At 45.5% G+C, this 12,500-nt stretch overlaps 2 protein-coding genes across 2 annotated transcripts in view; one reads left to right on the top strand and one right to left on the bottom strand.

The window, feature by feature from the left end:
* AREL1 (apoptosis resistant E3 ubiquitin protein ligase 1) overlaps positions 1-12,500 on the top strand; it is a 165,732-nt gene that overhangs the window by 49,324 nt on the left and 103,908 nt on the right. The window contains 2 exon segments of the mRNA XM_068132168.2: positions 332-564; positions 4,124-4,433. Coding sequence (XP_067988269.2) covers positions 332-564; positions 4,124-4,433 — 543 coding nt within the window.
* Positions 1-12,500, bottom strand: part of ZNF575 (zinc finger protein 575) — a 686,770-nt gene that overhangs the window by 595,905 nt on the left and 78,365 nt on the right. The window lies entirely within an intron of this gene.

The following is a 12,500-nucleotide window of genomic DNA, read 5'->3' as shown; positions in this document are numbered from 1 at the left end:
CCACAGGAATGTGGAATTTATTGGTTCATTGTTTGACATTCGCCGTTTCCGCATTGTCTGTTTGCATGTGGGCTCTCATTTGTACAAGCTCAGGATTTGGACAAGCCATGATTTCCCTTATCGCTATGTGAGACTCTTCCCCATGGAACAGATCAGATATACAGTCAACTTAACGATCTATTTTATAGGCCTGCTTTCGCTCGACAGACATCGACGAATGGTGTAAATGAGACTGCTCCCTCTGACCTGGTGCGCTGGGTTCAGTGTCGCATTAACCTTTATAAAATGTCTGCAACAGCGTAGTTTCAATGCATCTCTCTTTGTGCTGCAGTTGAGAACATGATACTGTTGGTCTCCATTGGCTCCCTACTGCACCTTTGCTGGGAATTTGGGATGCGAATGTTTTCCTTCATGCATCACTGCAGACAGAGGATCAGTGCAACTCCCAGCCATTCCTTCAAGGACTTCTTGTTGGGTCATTACCTAGACTCACGCAGCTGCAAAGTCAAGTTCCACTGGGATGATCCACATGAAGTCGGACATTCGATGTGTTTCTCTGTGCATGTGAGTTTTATCTTCTTTATTTTTCTCCTTTTTTTCCACGTTTGTAGTTTCGTTTTCTTCCTGTACCAAATTGTCACATGACCTGTCAACTTTATTCCATCATTCATGTAATTTGCCATTGGTTGCATCCATATAATCACATAGCTTGTAGAAAATGTACAATTGTCATGTAATGTTTGTGCATTATTTATCATCTGCACCTCAGTTTGGTCTATTAACCTGCTGCGACCTGTCATTTAGTTCCTCCATGAGTCTTGACTTTTGTCATAAAAAATAATTCATGCATTTTGTGCAAGTGCTTTATTGGAGCATTTGAAACGTTCTCAGAAAAAGCAACTTGCAATAATCCACGAAACGCCCATGTGCATTTTGTATTCCATTTGCAGGTATTTCATCAAATCTTGCATCGTTGATAAGGAAGCTCAATTGAGTAGATCGCACTCAATAAATTTCGAACTGATCAGACTAAACATGGTACTTGTCGAATTATGACATCATAATTAAGGCACCAATGATGTATGTCATCGTTAACAACATTTATTCCCCATGGGAAGTTTCAATTTTTTTTCCCATGGAGCATTTTCAGAGATATAGAGGTGCAACGTTTTTGTTTTTTCCAAGATGGCACCTGTACCACGTGACCTATGATGTCATAATTATCATTTAAAAAATCCACAGGATGAGGCGCTCCTATAGTGCAAAATTTCGTGTCAATCGGACCAACGCTTGCAGAGAAAATGACTTTTAAAAATGCAGACACGCACGTACGACATACGTACGGATGCAACTGATTGCTTAACGCTGCTTATTGTTTCATGAGCGCAAGGTAACAAACAGACAGAAGTGAAAACATGACCTCCGACCGTCGCAGATGGTGGAGGCAACCAGTCAACCAGTCATTTAAAAAATTTTCAGCACAATACACAGTCGTGTTTTTTACGTAATGGCATGCCCAGTTCATGGGGCACACAATTGTATGTATTCATTTTTCTACTTTGTATATTTTTTGCTTTGCTGCCTACTTACCTGACAAAGTCTGCTTCTGATACTGAAGATCCTACTTCTGATAAACATCCTACTTACCTGACTTTTACTTGCGTTACATCTATTCATTAGACTATTTCAAACTGGCATGATTGGAATCCCCTTAAACAACATTCTATCTGCAATTGTTCCCTAACAAAGTAAATGCCAAATGAAACCCCACCACACCCCACCCCACCTACACTGATGTCAAATTATAACTGGCTGTCGCAAATTTATACTTTAAGAAAGATGTTTATCTGGCTGTCTGTGTGTGTGTGTTGCCATTTTTCTGAGGTGGTCAAACGGATCTTCGTTAAACTTTCAGAGGTTCATCAGGGAGTGCCGGGGAGTGTTTTTGGCATAGACAACATTTGAAAAGAAGATTTGAATTTTTGGGGATTTAAAAAAAACTGCTCTATACTGCCTAAGCCTTTGTAGCTATGTGAAAGGTAATTTTAAATGATCCCCGACCCCCATTCCCTTTTGGGTGTCGGGAAGTGTTTTACGCCCCCACAAAAATTGATTTATTCAAAACTATCAAAAGTACCCGGCATTGCCGGGCAACACAATCGCTTCACACTGGGAATTTTAAGAGAGGGGCGGGGGAAGATGATTGGAAGGATGAGGGGGGTGGGGGTGAGGTTGAGAGAGAGAGTGTTAGAGTGTGTTAGAGTGACAGGAAGGGGGTGGTGGGGTGGAGAGAGAAAAGCTTCACCACATGTCACTATACTGTACACTCTGGGAGAGAGGGAAAGAGAGAGGGAGGCGGAGTAACAGGATGGGGGAGAATGGGGAACGGGAGGGCACTGAGAGGGGTGGGTGGGAAAGAGAAAGAGAGAGAGGGAGGGGTTGGGGAGAGGGAGAGAGACAGAGAGTGGTGTGGTAGAGACGTATAAAAAAAACCAGCTTTTGATTCCTACCAACCCGTTTTCTGTCGCCTTCAACTTGCCACGTATGCCTTGTTAATCCGACATGTGTAAACACCATGGGGCCAGCACCGTAGGTTTCTCTCAAAATTCCACCCGTTGCTTAGCTGAATATTGAGAAGGAGGGATCTTCTTCCTCTTCTTTTTAAGTTTTATGGCATTTTCAGAGCCGTGATGCTCTGTATATACCATGCGCCCAGACATAATAGCAGTGAACGAAGGGGCCATTAGAGTTTAGGTAATCTATAGCTGAGTTTCTTTGTAATGCTTTCAGAGATTGAAGAAGAAGAAGAAATATCAGAAGCAGACTTTTGTGGCGGTTACCTCATTGGGACATAATCTACGGGCACGGGCCAGTGGGGCTTTTGATGGTGTGGGCGTGGCGTGCGCGCGGTTGTTGGAGCCACGCCCTCCGAAGAGGGTTTTGGCTTTATAAAAGCTGTATGAGTTCCGTTTGCGAGAGGAGTTCTGTTGGAATAAACAAGCTTTGAACAACCTAGAAATGGCCTCGTCCTCTCGTCATCCCCAACTCCTACACTTTGTCCATAATGTTTTCAGAGTTTGAATAAAAAGTTTCTCATTGAGTTTGAAGAAGATCTGGTTGGTGTGCGTTGCCAAAACTGCACGGAATAATAATAAAAACATTTTTACGTTGATGTTTTGGCAATCTTATGAGCAGCTGAGTTTCTCCGTCATGTTTGGAAGAAGAAGAAGCTCTAATGCTTTGTTTACGCTGTTTCTCTGTATTCTTTGTTTGCAATCACAACAATGAAATTATGACAAATGGGAATAAAGTTGATGCATTTTGTAACTTGGAAAAAACAACCTATCCTATGGAGGTGTTAATTAAGAAGATGGTGCAGAATGAGAACAGCCTTGCTTACATATATACACTTGGTTATAAGAATTGCTAATGTTGTTAAAAATTTCAGACTTCACTCCAGATTTTGATACTTATTAAGTGCATGGGATCCAATCGTCAAATCCAAATCCAGATTTCGATTATATGCTTCAATTAGTCCGTGAGAGTATATAGTATTTCTAGGCCAAGGCACGTTTCAATAGGCCGAAACAAAATTGACGGCTCAAGAACCTAGTGTTGTCACAGATGGCTAACCAAGATGGCGGACCGCCATTTTGGTAAGGCTTATTTGGATCTTTTGTTTTGAGCACCCCATTGGTCATCTTCACAAAGGGTGTTTAAACACACCCAAACACCCAGTTTTCATTCATGCACTCTCTTGGAGGTCGATGAGTATGAATGCAAACTCTGGGGCCACTTGGTTTTATGGTTTTAGAGTTTTGAAGAAAACACACACACACACACACACACACACACACACACACACACACACACACTTTTATTATTGTTATAGATGCCAACAAAATTAGAACAGCACTGGGCAATGCCAGTAGCGCCTGCGAATACTGGGCAATGCAGGTAGGGTATTGGGCAATGTAGGTAGCACTGGGCAATGCAGGTAGGGCCTGCGAATGTCACATAAAACACTAACTTTGTGAATGTTTATGAAATGTTTTTCTTGCTTTTGTTTTTTAATTCTTTATTCCATCTAATAATTTTCCTCATGTAATGTTTTCCATTGCAGCTGTTCTATAAGAATGGAAGGCCGTGTCCAGCTGCGCAGGTCTCGACGCTGACGGCTTATGTCCGCCATCATGACACAGGCATGGAAGTACCCCTGGTACAGGAAGTTGCGTCGTCGTCTAATATTGGTGCAGCACATTTGAGGAACAGAAAGCAAAATGTGGCATCGCCTGCAACAGTTTTGCCAGAGCATGACAGAAATGTGGTGACTGTTTCTTTTGTTGTACGGAAAGCAGGGAAATACATGGTGTTGGTACAGCTAGAAGAAAACCATGTTTTTGGAAGCCCAGCATTGAAAACATTCAATTCAGGTGGAGTTTATACGTCAATACACTCTCAAGTTGACAAATGAAGAAGCAATACAACAACATGCATTTTAAGGCCATTTTCCCTGCTAGAGCGGGGGTTAGCCTTGCGGTCCCCATGACAATCTTCTCCATCTTGCCCTATTTTCTGCATCTCTCCTTGTTAACCCCCTTGCCTGCATTTCTTCTTCCACCATCTTTAGCCAAGTCTTTCTCGGTCTTCCCCATCCTCTACTTCCTTCTACATTCATTTCCATCACTCTTCTCAACCAGTCACTTTCATCCTTCCTCAACACATGACCAAACCATCTCAACCTGTTCCTCTTCACAGCATAAATCACAGGCTCTATTCCCATCATTTATCGCAATTCATCATTTGTCTTCTTCTCTCTCAATGATACTCCGCACATCCATCGAACCATTCGCATTTCCACCCTTTCCAACCTTCGTTGCTGCTCTACGTTCATTACCCATGTCTCGCTCCCATAAATCATAACACTTCTCACACATGCAGCATACACCTTTCCCTTCAGCTTCAACGACACTCCCCTCCTCATCAGCACGCCACTCAGTTCCCGAAACTTCTTCCATGCACATCTCACTCGAGCAACCGTTGCCGAGTCTGATCCACCTTCTCCATTCAGCATGTCTCCGAGGTCGCAAAATGTTTTCACACCTTCCAGCTTCACGCCGTCTCCAAGATCCAACTCAACATTTCCTCCATCTGCAGCTCCCTCTATGCACACATTACATTTGAATGTAGCTGCCACACTGGTTAATGACCCTCAGACCACTACATTTTTGATGAACCCACACAGCGCACATTGTACATTGAATAGAGTTCACTCCGACACCCTTCCTGCACACAGCACAGGGCCACTTCCCAGTTCTTTCCACCTCACCACATGCTTTACCACTTGCTATCACCTTCGTCTTTCCGATATTCACCTTCAGACCTTTTGTCTCCAGACATTCCTTCCACTTGTTCATCTTTTCCTTCAGTCCATCCATACTTTCCGCAATCAACACCAGATCATCTGCATACAACAACTCCCACGGTAAACCCTCCTTTACGTTCTGAGCCAGCACCTCCATCACAGCTACAAATAGTAGTGGAATTAGTACCGACCCCTGATGCACTCCCACCTTCACCTCAAACTCACCACTGTTCCCATCCTTCGTCCTTACAGCTGTGCGCGCTCTTTTGTACATTGCCATCACTACTCTGATCAACCATTCCTCCACTCCTAACTTCCTCATTGCCCATGTCAATACTTTGCGTGGAACCCTATCGAATGCTTTCTCCAGATCAACAAACCCAAGAAACAACTTCTTCCTCTTCGCCATGTACTTCTCCTGCAACTGCCTCACAATAAAAAGCACGTCTGTCGTTCCTCTTCCTGGCATAAATCCAAACTGCATTTCGTCAATCTTCACTTTCTTCCTTAACCTCCTCTCCAACACCCTTTCCAATACCTTCATTCCATGCTCCAATAACTTTATCGCTCGGTACGAGCCACACTCTAGAGGGTCACCTTTCCCCTTGTATAGAGGGACGAGGGTACTCAGTTCCCAATCCACTGGAATGCAGCCTTCTTTCACCGCCAGATTACAGATCTCTGTCATTCTCTTCACACCCTAACTTCCTGCTGCCTTCAACATATCTCCCACAACTCCCGTCGGCCCTCCCGCTTTTCTACTCTTCATTGCTTTTATCGCTTCCTCAACTTCCTTCTCAGTTATCTTCTCTGCCGGTTCTAAAACTGGGTTACTCTCTATGTTGCCATCCCATTCATTCTCTGTATTCAACAGCATTTCCATATATCTTTTCCATCTTCCTTTAATTCCATCTGGGTCCACAACGATTTGTCCCACTTCATCCTTCAAGCAACTCACCCCCATCACATCACACCTCTCTTTCGCTATCTGCTTTGCACACCTTCCAGCTTCACGCTGTGCCACAGGAAGAAGCCATCCTGAATACTGCTCTCTGACCCTCTTCCGAATCCAAGCGTTCTCCGAACATTTTCCTACATGCCTCCTGCGCCTTTGCTCCCTCTTTCTTTGCAGCCTTCTTGGCTGCCTTATAACTTTCATGCTCTGCTGTTTCTGCTCCCGTACCCTTCGCCTTCTGCCACTCCTTGAACCTCTTCCTCTTCTCGTCAATCCTCTTTTCAACTTCATTATCCCACCACCATGTTTCCGAGTGCCGCCTCGGTGGTCCTTTTGTCCATCCACATACCTCACCAACGGCTCCCAACAGACTCGCTTTCATTGACATCCAACCACTTTCAAGCTCAACCACATCATCCTCTACCCTACTCAGCCTCTCTTTTAATGTCTCCCTTACTGTCACCTCTTTCAACCTCCACACCTTCATTCTCGGTTGGTACTTCACCCGCCGAGCTCTCCTCGCACCTTTCACCCTTATGTCGCAGACAACACCTTTGTGTGAAACAGCCTCCTCCCCCAGGATCACCTTTGTGTCCCGGAGGTGCCCCCTATCTCGCCTACGCACCATCAGGTAGTCAACGGTTGTCGTCGACCCACCTGACGTGTATGTAACAAGCTTATTATCCTCTTTCTGGAACTGAGTATTACAAATCAACAAATCAGCTCCATCAGCAAACTCCAAAATCCTTTCACCTTCTCCATTTCTCACACCATATCCATAACCCCCATGAACTCCCTCAAAACCATCCATACTCCTTCCCACATGTCCATTTAGGTCTCCTCCTACCACAACAACTTCCTCATCTTTCACGTTTTCCATCAGCTTCTCTATCGCACACCAGAACTTGTCCTTCTCTTCATCGCTCCGACCAACCTGCTGAGCATATCACGAGATGACGTTCACCAAGAGCTTTCCAATCATCATTTTCACAATCATCAACCTATCACTCACTCTAGTCACACTCACCACACTGTCTTCAAACTCCTCAGAAAACAGGACACCAACACCATTCACGCCCTCCAGGCACCCTTGCCACACAAACTTGTATTTCTGTCCCTGCCTACCCTTCACCATTCTCACACCACTTCCCTTCCATCTCGTCTCTTGCACACAACATATGTCCACTCTTCTTCTGACCAATACTTCCACCACTTCTCCTGATCTCCCTGTCATTGTCCCTACATTCCATGTCCCAAACCTCAGAAACCGATCTCCACTTCGGGCTGTACCCTGCCCATATGTAGTTGTAATTGTCATGGTTCTCTTTTTGAGGCAATGTTTTTATGGCCGGATGCCCTTCCTGACGCCAACCCTCTTAGTCGTCTCTTACAACACGCAGGGATACGGTGTACCTATTCTAATCCAGGGTATACACTGGGAAATGTTTAAAACATGAAAATTCTGGGGGGGGGGGGGGGGGCGGCATCACGGCCGCGGGGGCCCCGTCAGCACCACACCACGTCGGCCCGGTCAGCAAATGAAGAAGCAATACTGTAGTTGTAAAATAATTTTGTTTAAAGGGTATTTTTTCGGGGAAGTTTAAACTTGTAATAAAATGTGTTCTTCACCGACAATATATTGAAGCTTTCATCCCTGTTATTCTACTATTAATTTGCAATTGGTCACTGCCTTTGACACCAATACAAAATTTTCTTATGGACCCGAGGCATCAAAAAGCTACAAATATCGAACAGTTTCAAATGGAGCACCTCGCCACCATTGGAGAATTTCAATTGCATCACCTGTGGCAATAAATGGGAATTGTTGCTCCCAGCTTGCTGGATCGATGACACAAGACGCCGTTTGCATTTTTGTTGTCTCCATTCCTACCCTGCTTGGAATCCCGTGTGGGCAACTCGCTAGTCATTTCATTTTTAAAATTCATTTTATTAACTGCTTTAAAAGAAAAGACGTGCCACAGGAAGAAGCCATTTGGTCCATCATGCCTGTCTACTTTCAAGCCATTAAGTTATACTTTTTATCCCAAGCTTATTCAAGCCAGTAGTTTACTTTTGACATCAACTTTTATTGTACCTGATCCCAAGTCTCAGAAATTAAGTATAGCAGAGCATGCTGAAAACGTTGATTGATGACCACCGTGGAAGTTGTTTGTTTACGGATAGCTCATATGATTTATTTATTTGTGTATATAAATGCATGTAGCGATCAAATAATACCTCTTCACTTGAATGGTGACTGAGCCCTTGTCTCACACCTGCAATTGCTGTAAGGGTTTTGACCAATCAGGGGTACCTTCCACGCATCCCACTTACTTAGGCATCCATTACACAGTTAACAAGGATTTTGACAGCAGGGCAATAACATTTTTACGGTTAAAAAGATAATTTCGGCTTTAAAAGCTGTAGTCTGCAGTGGACAGAGTCTATGAAAGACACAGAACCTGCCACTGCAAACAAGCAGTGTTGGTTGCTATACTGTGGCTCACAGATCATCCATATATATATTGTTATGAATTTTGGGGTAGGGCATATCTAGATCCAGGTAGATCTGAATAGGTATCATGCTTCGTCTGTCGAGTTAGAACAATCTCGATGTAATTTCTGTTTAGCCCGGTTTGTCGGATCAAGTGTGTACCTGTGATCATACAAGGATGATTGTGTGTTAAGTAGTTGTAGGGACTAAGATAATTCCCATGTGTGTCAGACCTGGTGATCAATCCATTGTCCCGTATGGCAACGCACTCTTATAGACACTTAGCTAGGCCCTTAGCTGCACACATTAATTAAATTCCCTCTCCCACAATAAGACTTGCAGAACCACAGGCAGAAAGCCAGATCGGGGCACCGCCGATGGGGCCGCAGCCAGCCACATCACCAGCTGGCATAGTGTTACGTGCTCCTCCCCAAACCCCCTGGTCACGGTGTACCTCCGAGCCCCGAGAGGAGTCACGGCAGAAAAATGTGTTGTTCTGTGTCAAAAATCAATGGTGAAACCACACCAATTGTTACCAACAAACAAATATTGTATTAAGGTCACACAAGTATAACACAAACAATAGTAATCAATTGTACAACAAATAGTATATCATTCCTATGATGGTACCATCAGGTTCGTACAATATAACTCGCTGTGCTCCAAGTGAGCGAAAAGAAGAAGATTCCCAATGTCCCTATTCCCGGCTTCAAGCCAAAGTTGATTCCGGCTTCAAGCCAAAGTCGTATTCCGGCATCAAGCTAAAGTCGATCCACTCCAGTGATCGTCCGTACGATGTCGTATTGAGACCAGAATCCCGTTGGGTTGGCAGTGACAGTCCTGCTGCCAAAGCTGCGCAAAGGCGCCCTCAAGGCGACTGGGAAATCCAAAGTCGCCCGCCCTCCAGGCGACTGGGAAATCACACCCTCGGGTATGGACGTTTCACGGCTCCAAATCAGCCAACCGCAGATTTACCTTCAAAATACACGTTACACACACAAACACCCCAGATAAACGTCTGGAGGCGGTGAAAACGGCTGAAGCGAAGCAAAGAAAACCTTGAGCGGCGCGCGAGTCAAAATGGCCGACGGCCCGTACTCGAAACGTAATGGCACGACGATGATTTTCCTTAGAATCAACCGCCAAAACCTGACACGCAGGTTGATCTGTCACCACTCTGTCGCAGGAATAACCACTCTGTCGCAGGAATCCCTTTCCCGGGAAACCCGGAGTTCACTAGCGACTCTCGTTCGACACCGTTCGCTCCAGAACTCGAAGCAGCTCGGCCTTCTTGTCGAACTCACTCGCTCCACCTTCTTTTCCCTTCTCTTCTTCTTCGTCGTCGTCCGGTTCCCGATCCGGTTTCCGGTTTCTTTTAACACTAACTTTTTCACCTTTTGAAAACAGTTCATAAACAATAAACCTTTTGAAAACAATAATAGTACATGGAATCAAAAATGTTTACAGTGGATGAAAACCACAACAACGGAAGTGACGAATCCGTAACAATAGCAACACACATTGACCAGGCAGGCTGAGAGCCACGCCCAGGAGAACTCGTGATTGGCCAGGGGAGGGGCAAGCAAAGAGCAGGCCACCGATTGGCAGAGCAGGGAAGGATGTGTGATTGGTCGGGGAAGGGACAAAAAGCTTCCCCGTGATTGGGGGTAAGGAAGATGAAGGAGCGACACACTGATTGGCCACCAACCGATGACACCACGGCCAATCAGGGCAGAAGGCGCAAAACCACTACCTTGAAGGAGGTCGCTGATTGAAGGAGAAGTGCCAGTGACGTCAGAAGACTATCAGTAAAACGACTAGCTGACCGACATTTTCTCTCTTCTCCTCTGCCTGTCTTCGCCTCAATTTCTCTCTTCCCTTTGCCTCTTGTTCTGGACTGTCCCTTTGTGCTTGGACCTGTTCTTGCCTTTGGGACTTTGGTGGAGAGACCAGCGCCGATGATCATCCTCCCCCTGTTGTTCGTGCTCCTGGTGCCTGCGTGCTGTGCTGTGTGGCGCGGGACAGACCGTGCAGCAAGGGGTGTTCGCGCCAACGCCTGAGCAGTTCGCGCCAACCGGAGCGCGGTCGGCCGGCTGCGCTTGGAGCTGACCATCCCGGACAAGTCCTGACGACCACATCCAGACAGATAAGCCCAAACACGAACGCAAACACGATGATTTATTTTTATTCAGTCTCCCATTGTGAGTAGTTGAGATCTGGTGTGGGGACGTCCTGATTTAGGATATTTAGTTCCTGGCGTGTTCTTTTCCTGTCCTGATATTTATTAAATAAACCCTTGTCTTATTTTCCCAACCAACTTTAATTCCGTTTCGTTTGTGAGTTCTTTTCAAAGGGTGAAGACATCGGACCGACAGGTAAGCCGGCATCCTCCCCCAATCCCCCGGCTCGTGCATCGCTCTGCCATTGAATTAATTGTCGCCTCGTTAAGCTCGATTATCCATCCGTGGCGTACTCTTGGTGTTAACTGAGCCAGCCACATGACAATATATATATATATATATTGTTGCGGATATGAGGATTGTATTTTTTTATTGTGTTGTATTGTGGTAAATTGCTGTGTAACATTGTTTGATCTGGCCCCTCCTGCCTCCAGTGTTGTGTAAAGGTTAAAAGGGCGTCCCGGTAGTTAATTCCATAAAGCACACATTGAAGGACACGATAAAACCCTTGTTCAATAGTTTATATCTTTATTATGTGTTTTAGGGTAAGGCCTTGTCTTCCATTAACATGACACTCCATTGCACCAAGTGAAAAAGATAGATTCCCTTCATTCCCATTCCCAAAAACCTCCATTTCCCCTTTCAACAATTACCATTCGCATTGCCAACCAACAATTGCCGCCATTGACCACGAGGCAGGGTTGGGGAAGAAAGGCGGGTCCCCACCTCGTCATAGAGGGGAGGAGTGAGTCAGCCCCACTCAACCAACCATGAACAAGGGGTTGGACTTGGAGAGGGTGTGGAGAGAAACATCAAGGAGGTTCGCGAAGGTTGAGGGGCGGGGCCTATATAACCCGCCGCGGGACGTTCCCCAAGGAGATGAGCTTTTACGGAGATGAGCTATGACAAGAGCTGAGTTGTGAGGTCCAAGGCTGAGCTGCGTGGAGATCATCCAAGGAAGCACAAAGCCTGCTATTCGTCGCCTTGCTCGCCAGCAGCAGCGGCCACAGCAGCGTGGGGCCTGGACGGCAGTTTGGAGCAGGGCCGCAAAGGAACGGCGGCTGCCCAACGAGCCGATCGTGCTGCAGGACCAGTTGGACCTCCCTATCCCGCCAGCCATCCACCTGCCATCCCTATTATCATCATTCCCCGTGTGAGTCGTCCTTGTTTGTTCTGTCCTGGGTAGTTAATTAAGTCTGTATAAGCTAGTATTTTCCCTGTGTCTCTAAAAAGCTTCTGTATATTATTTTATTTTATTATCTTTCCTTCTCCTTGGTTTCTTTGAGCCTGTAAATAGTAATAAATAGTAATCGTATTTTCAACCTTTTTTTCGTCTTCTTATTCCTTTTCTTCACATCCGTGTCGTCTTTGTCTTTTCCCTATTGAGTATCTGTGGCGCGATACGGCCAACGTCTGGGTGAATCGGGTGAATCGGGGAAACTGTTAGGTCGCGGTGCCTCCGCTCGGCAAACCAACATCCTTAACCGCGGACTGTAACAATATATA

The sequence above is a fragment of the Myxine glutinosa genome, chromosome 1, assembly GCF_964187855.1.
Source record: "Myxine glutinosa chromosome 1, kmMyxGlut1.1, whole genome shotgun sequence".
Lineage (NCBI taxonomy): Eukaryota > Metazoa > Chordata > Myxini > Myxiniformes > Myxinidae > Myxine > Myxine glutinosa.
Note: the sequence above shows the minus strand (reverse complement) of the source record. Positions and strands in the feature narration are given on the sequence as shown.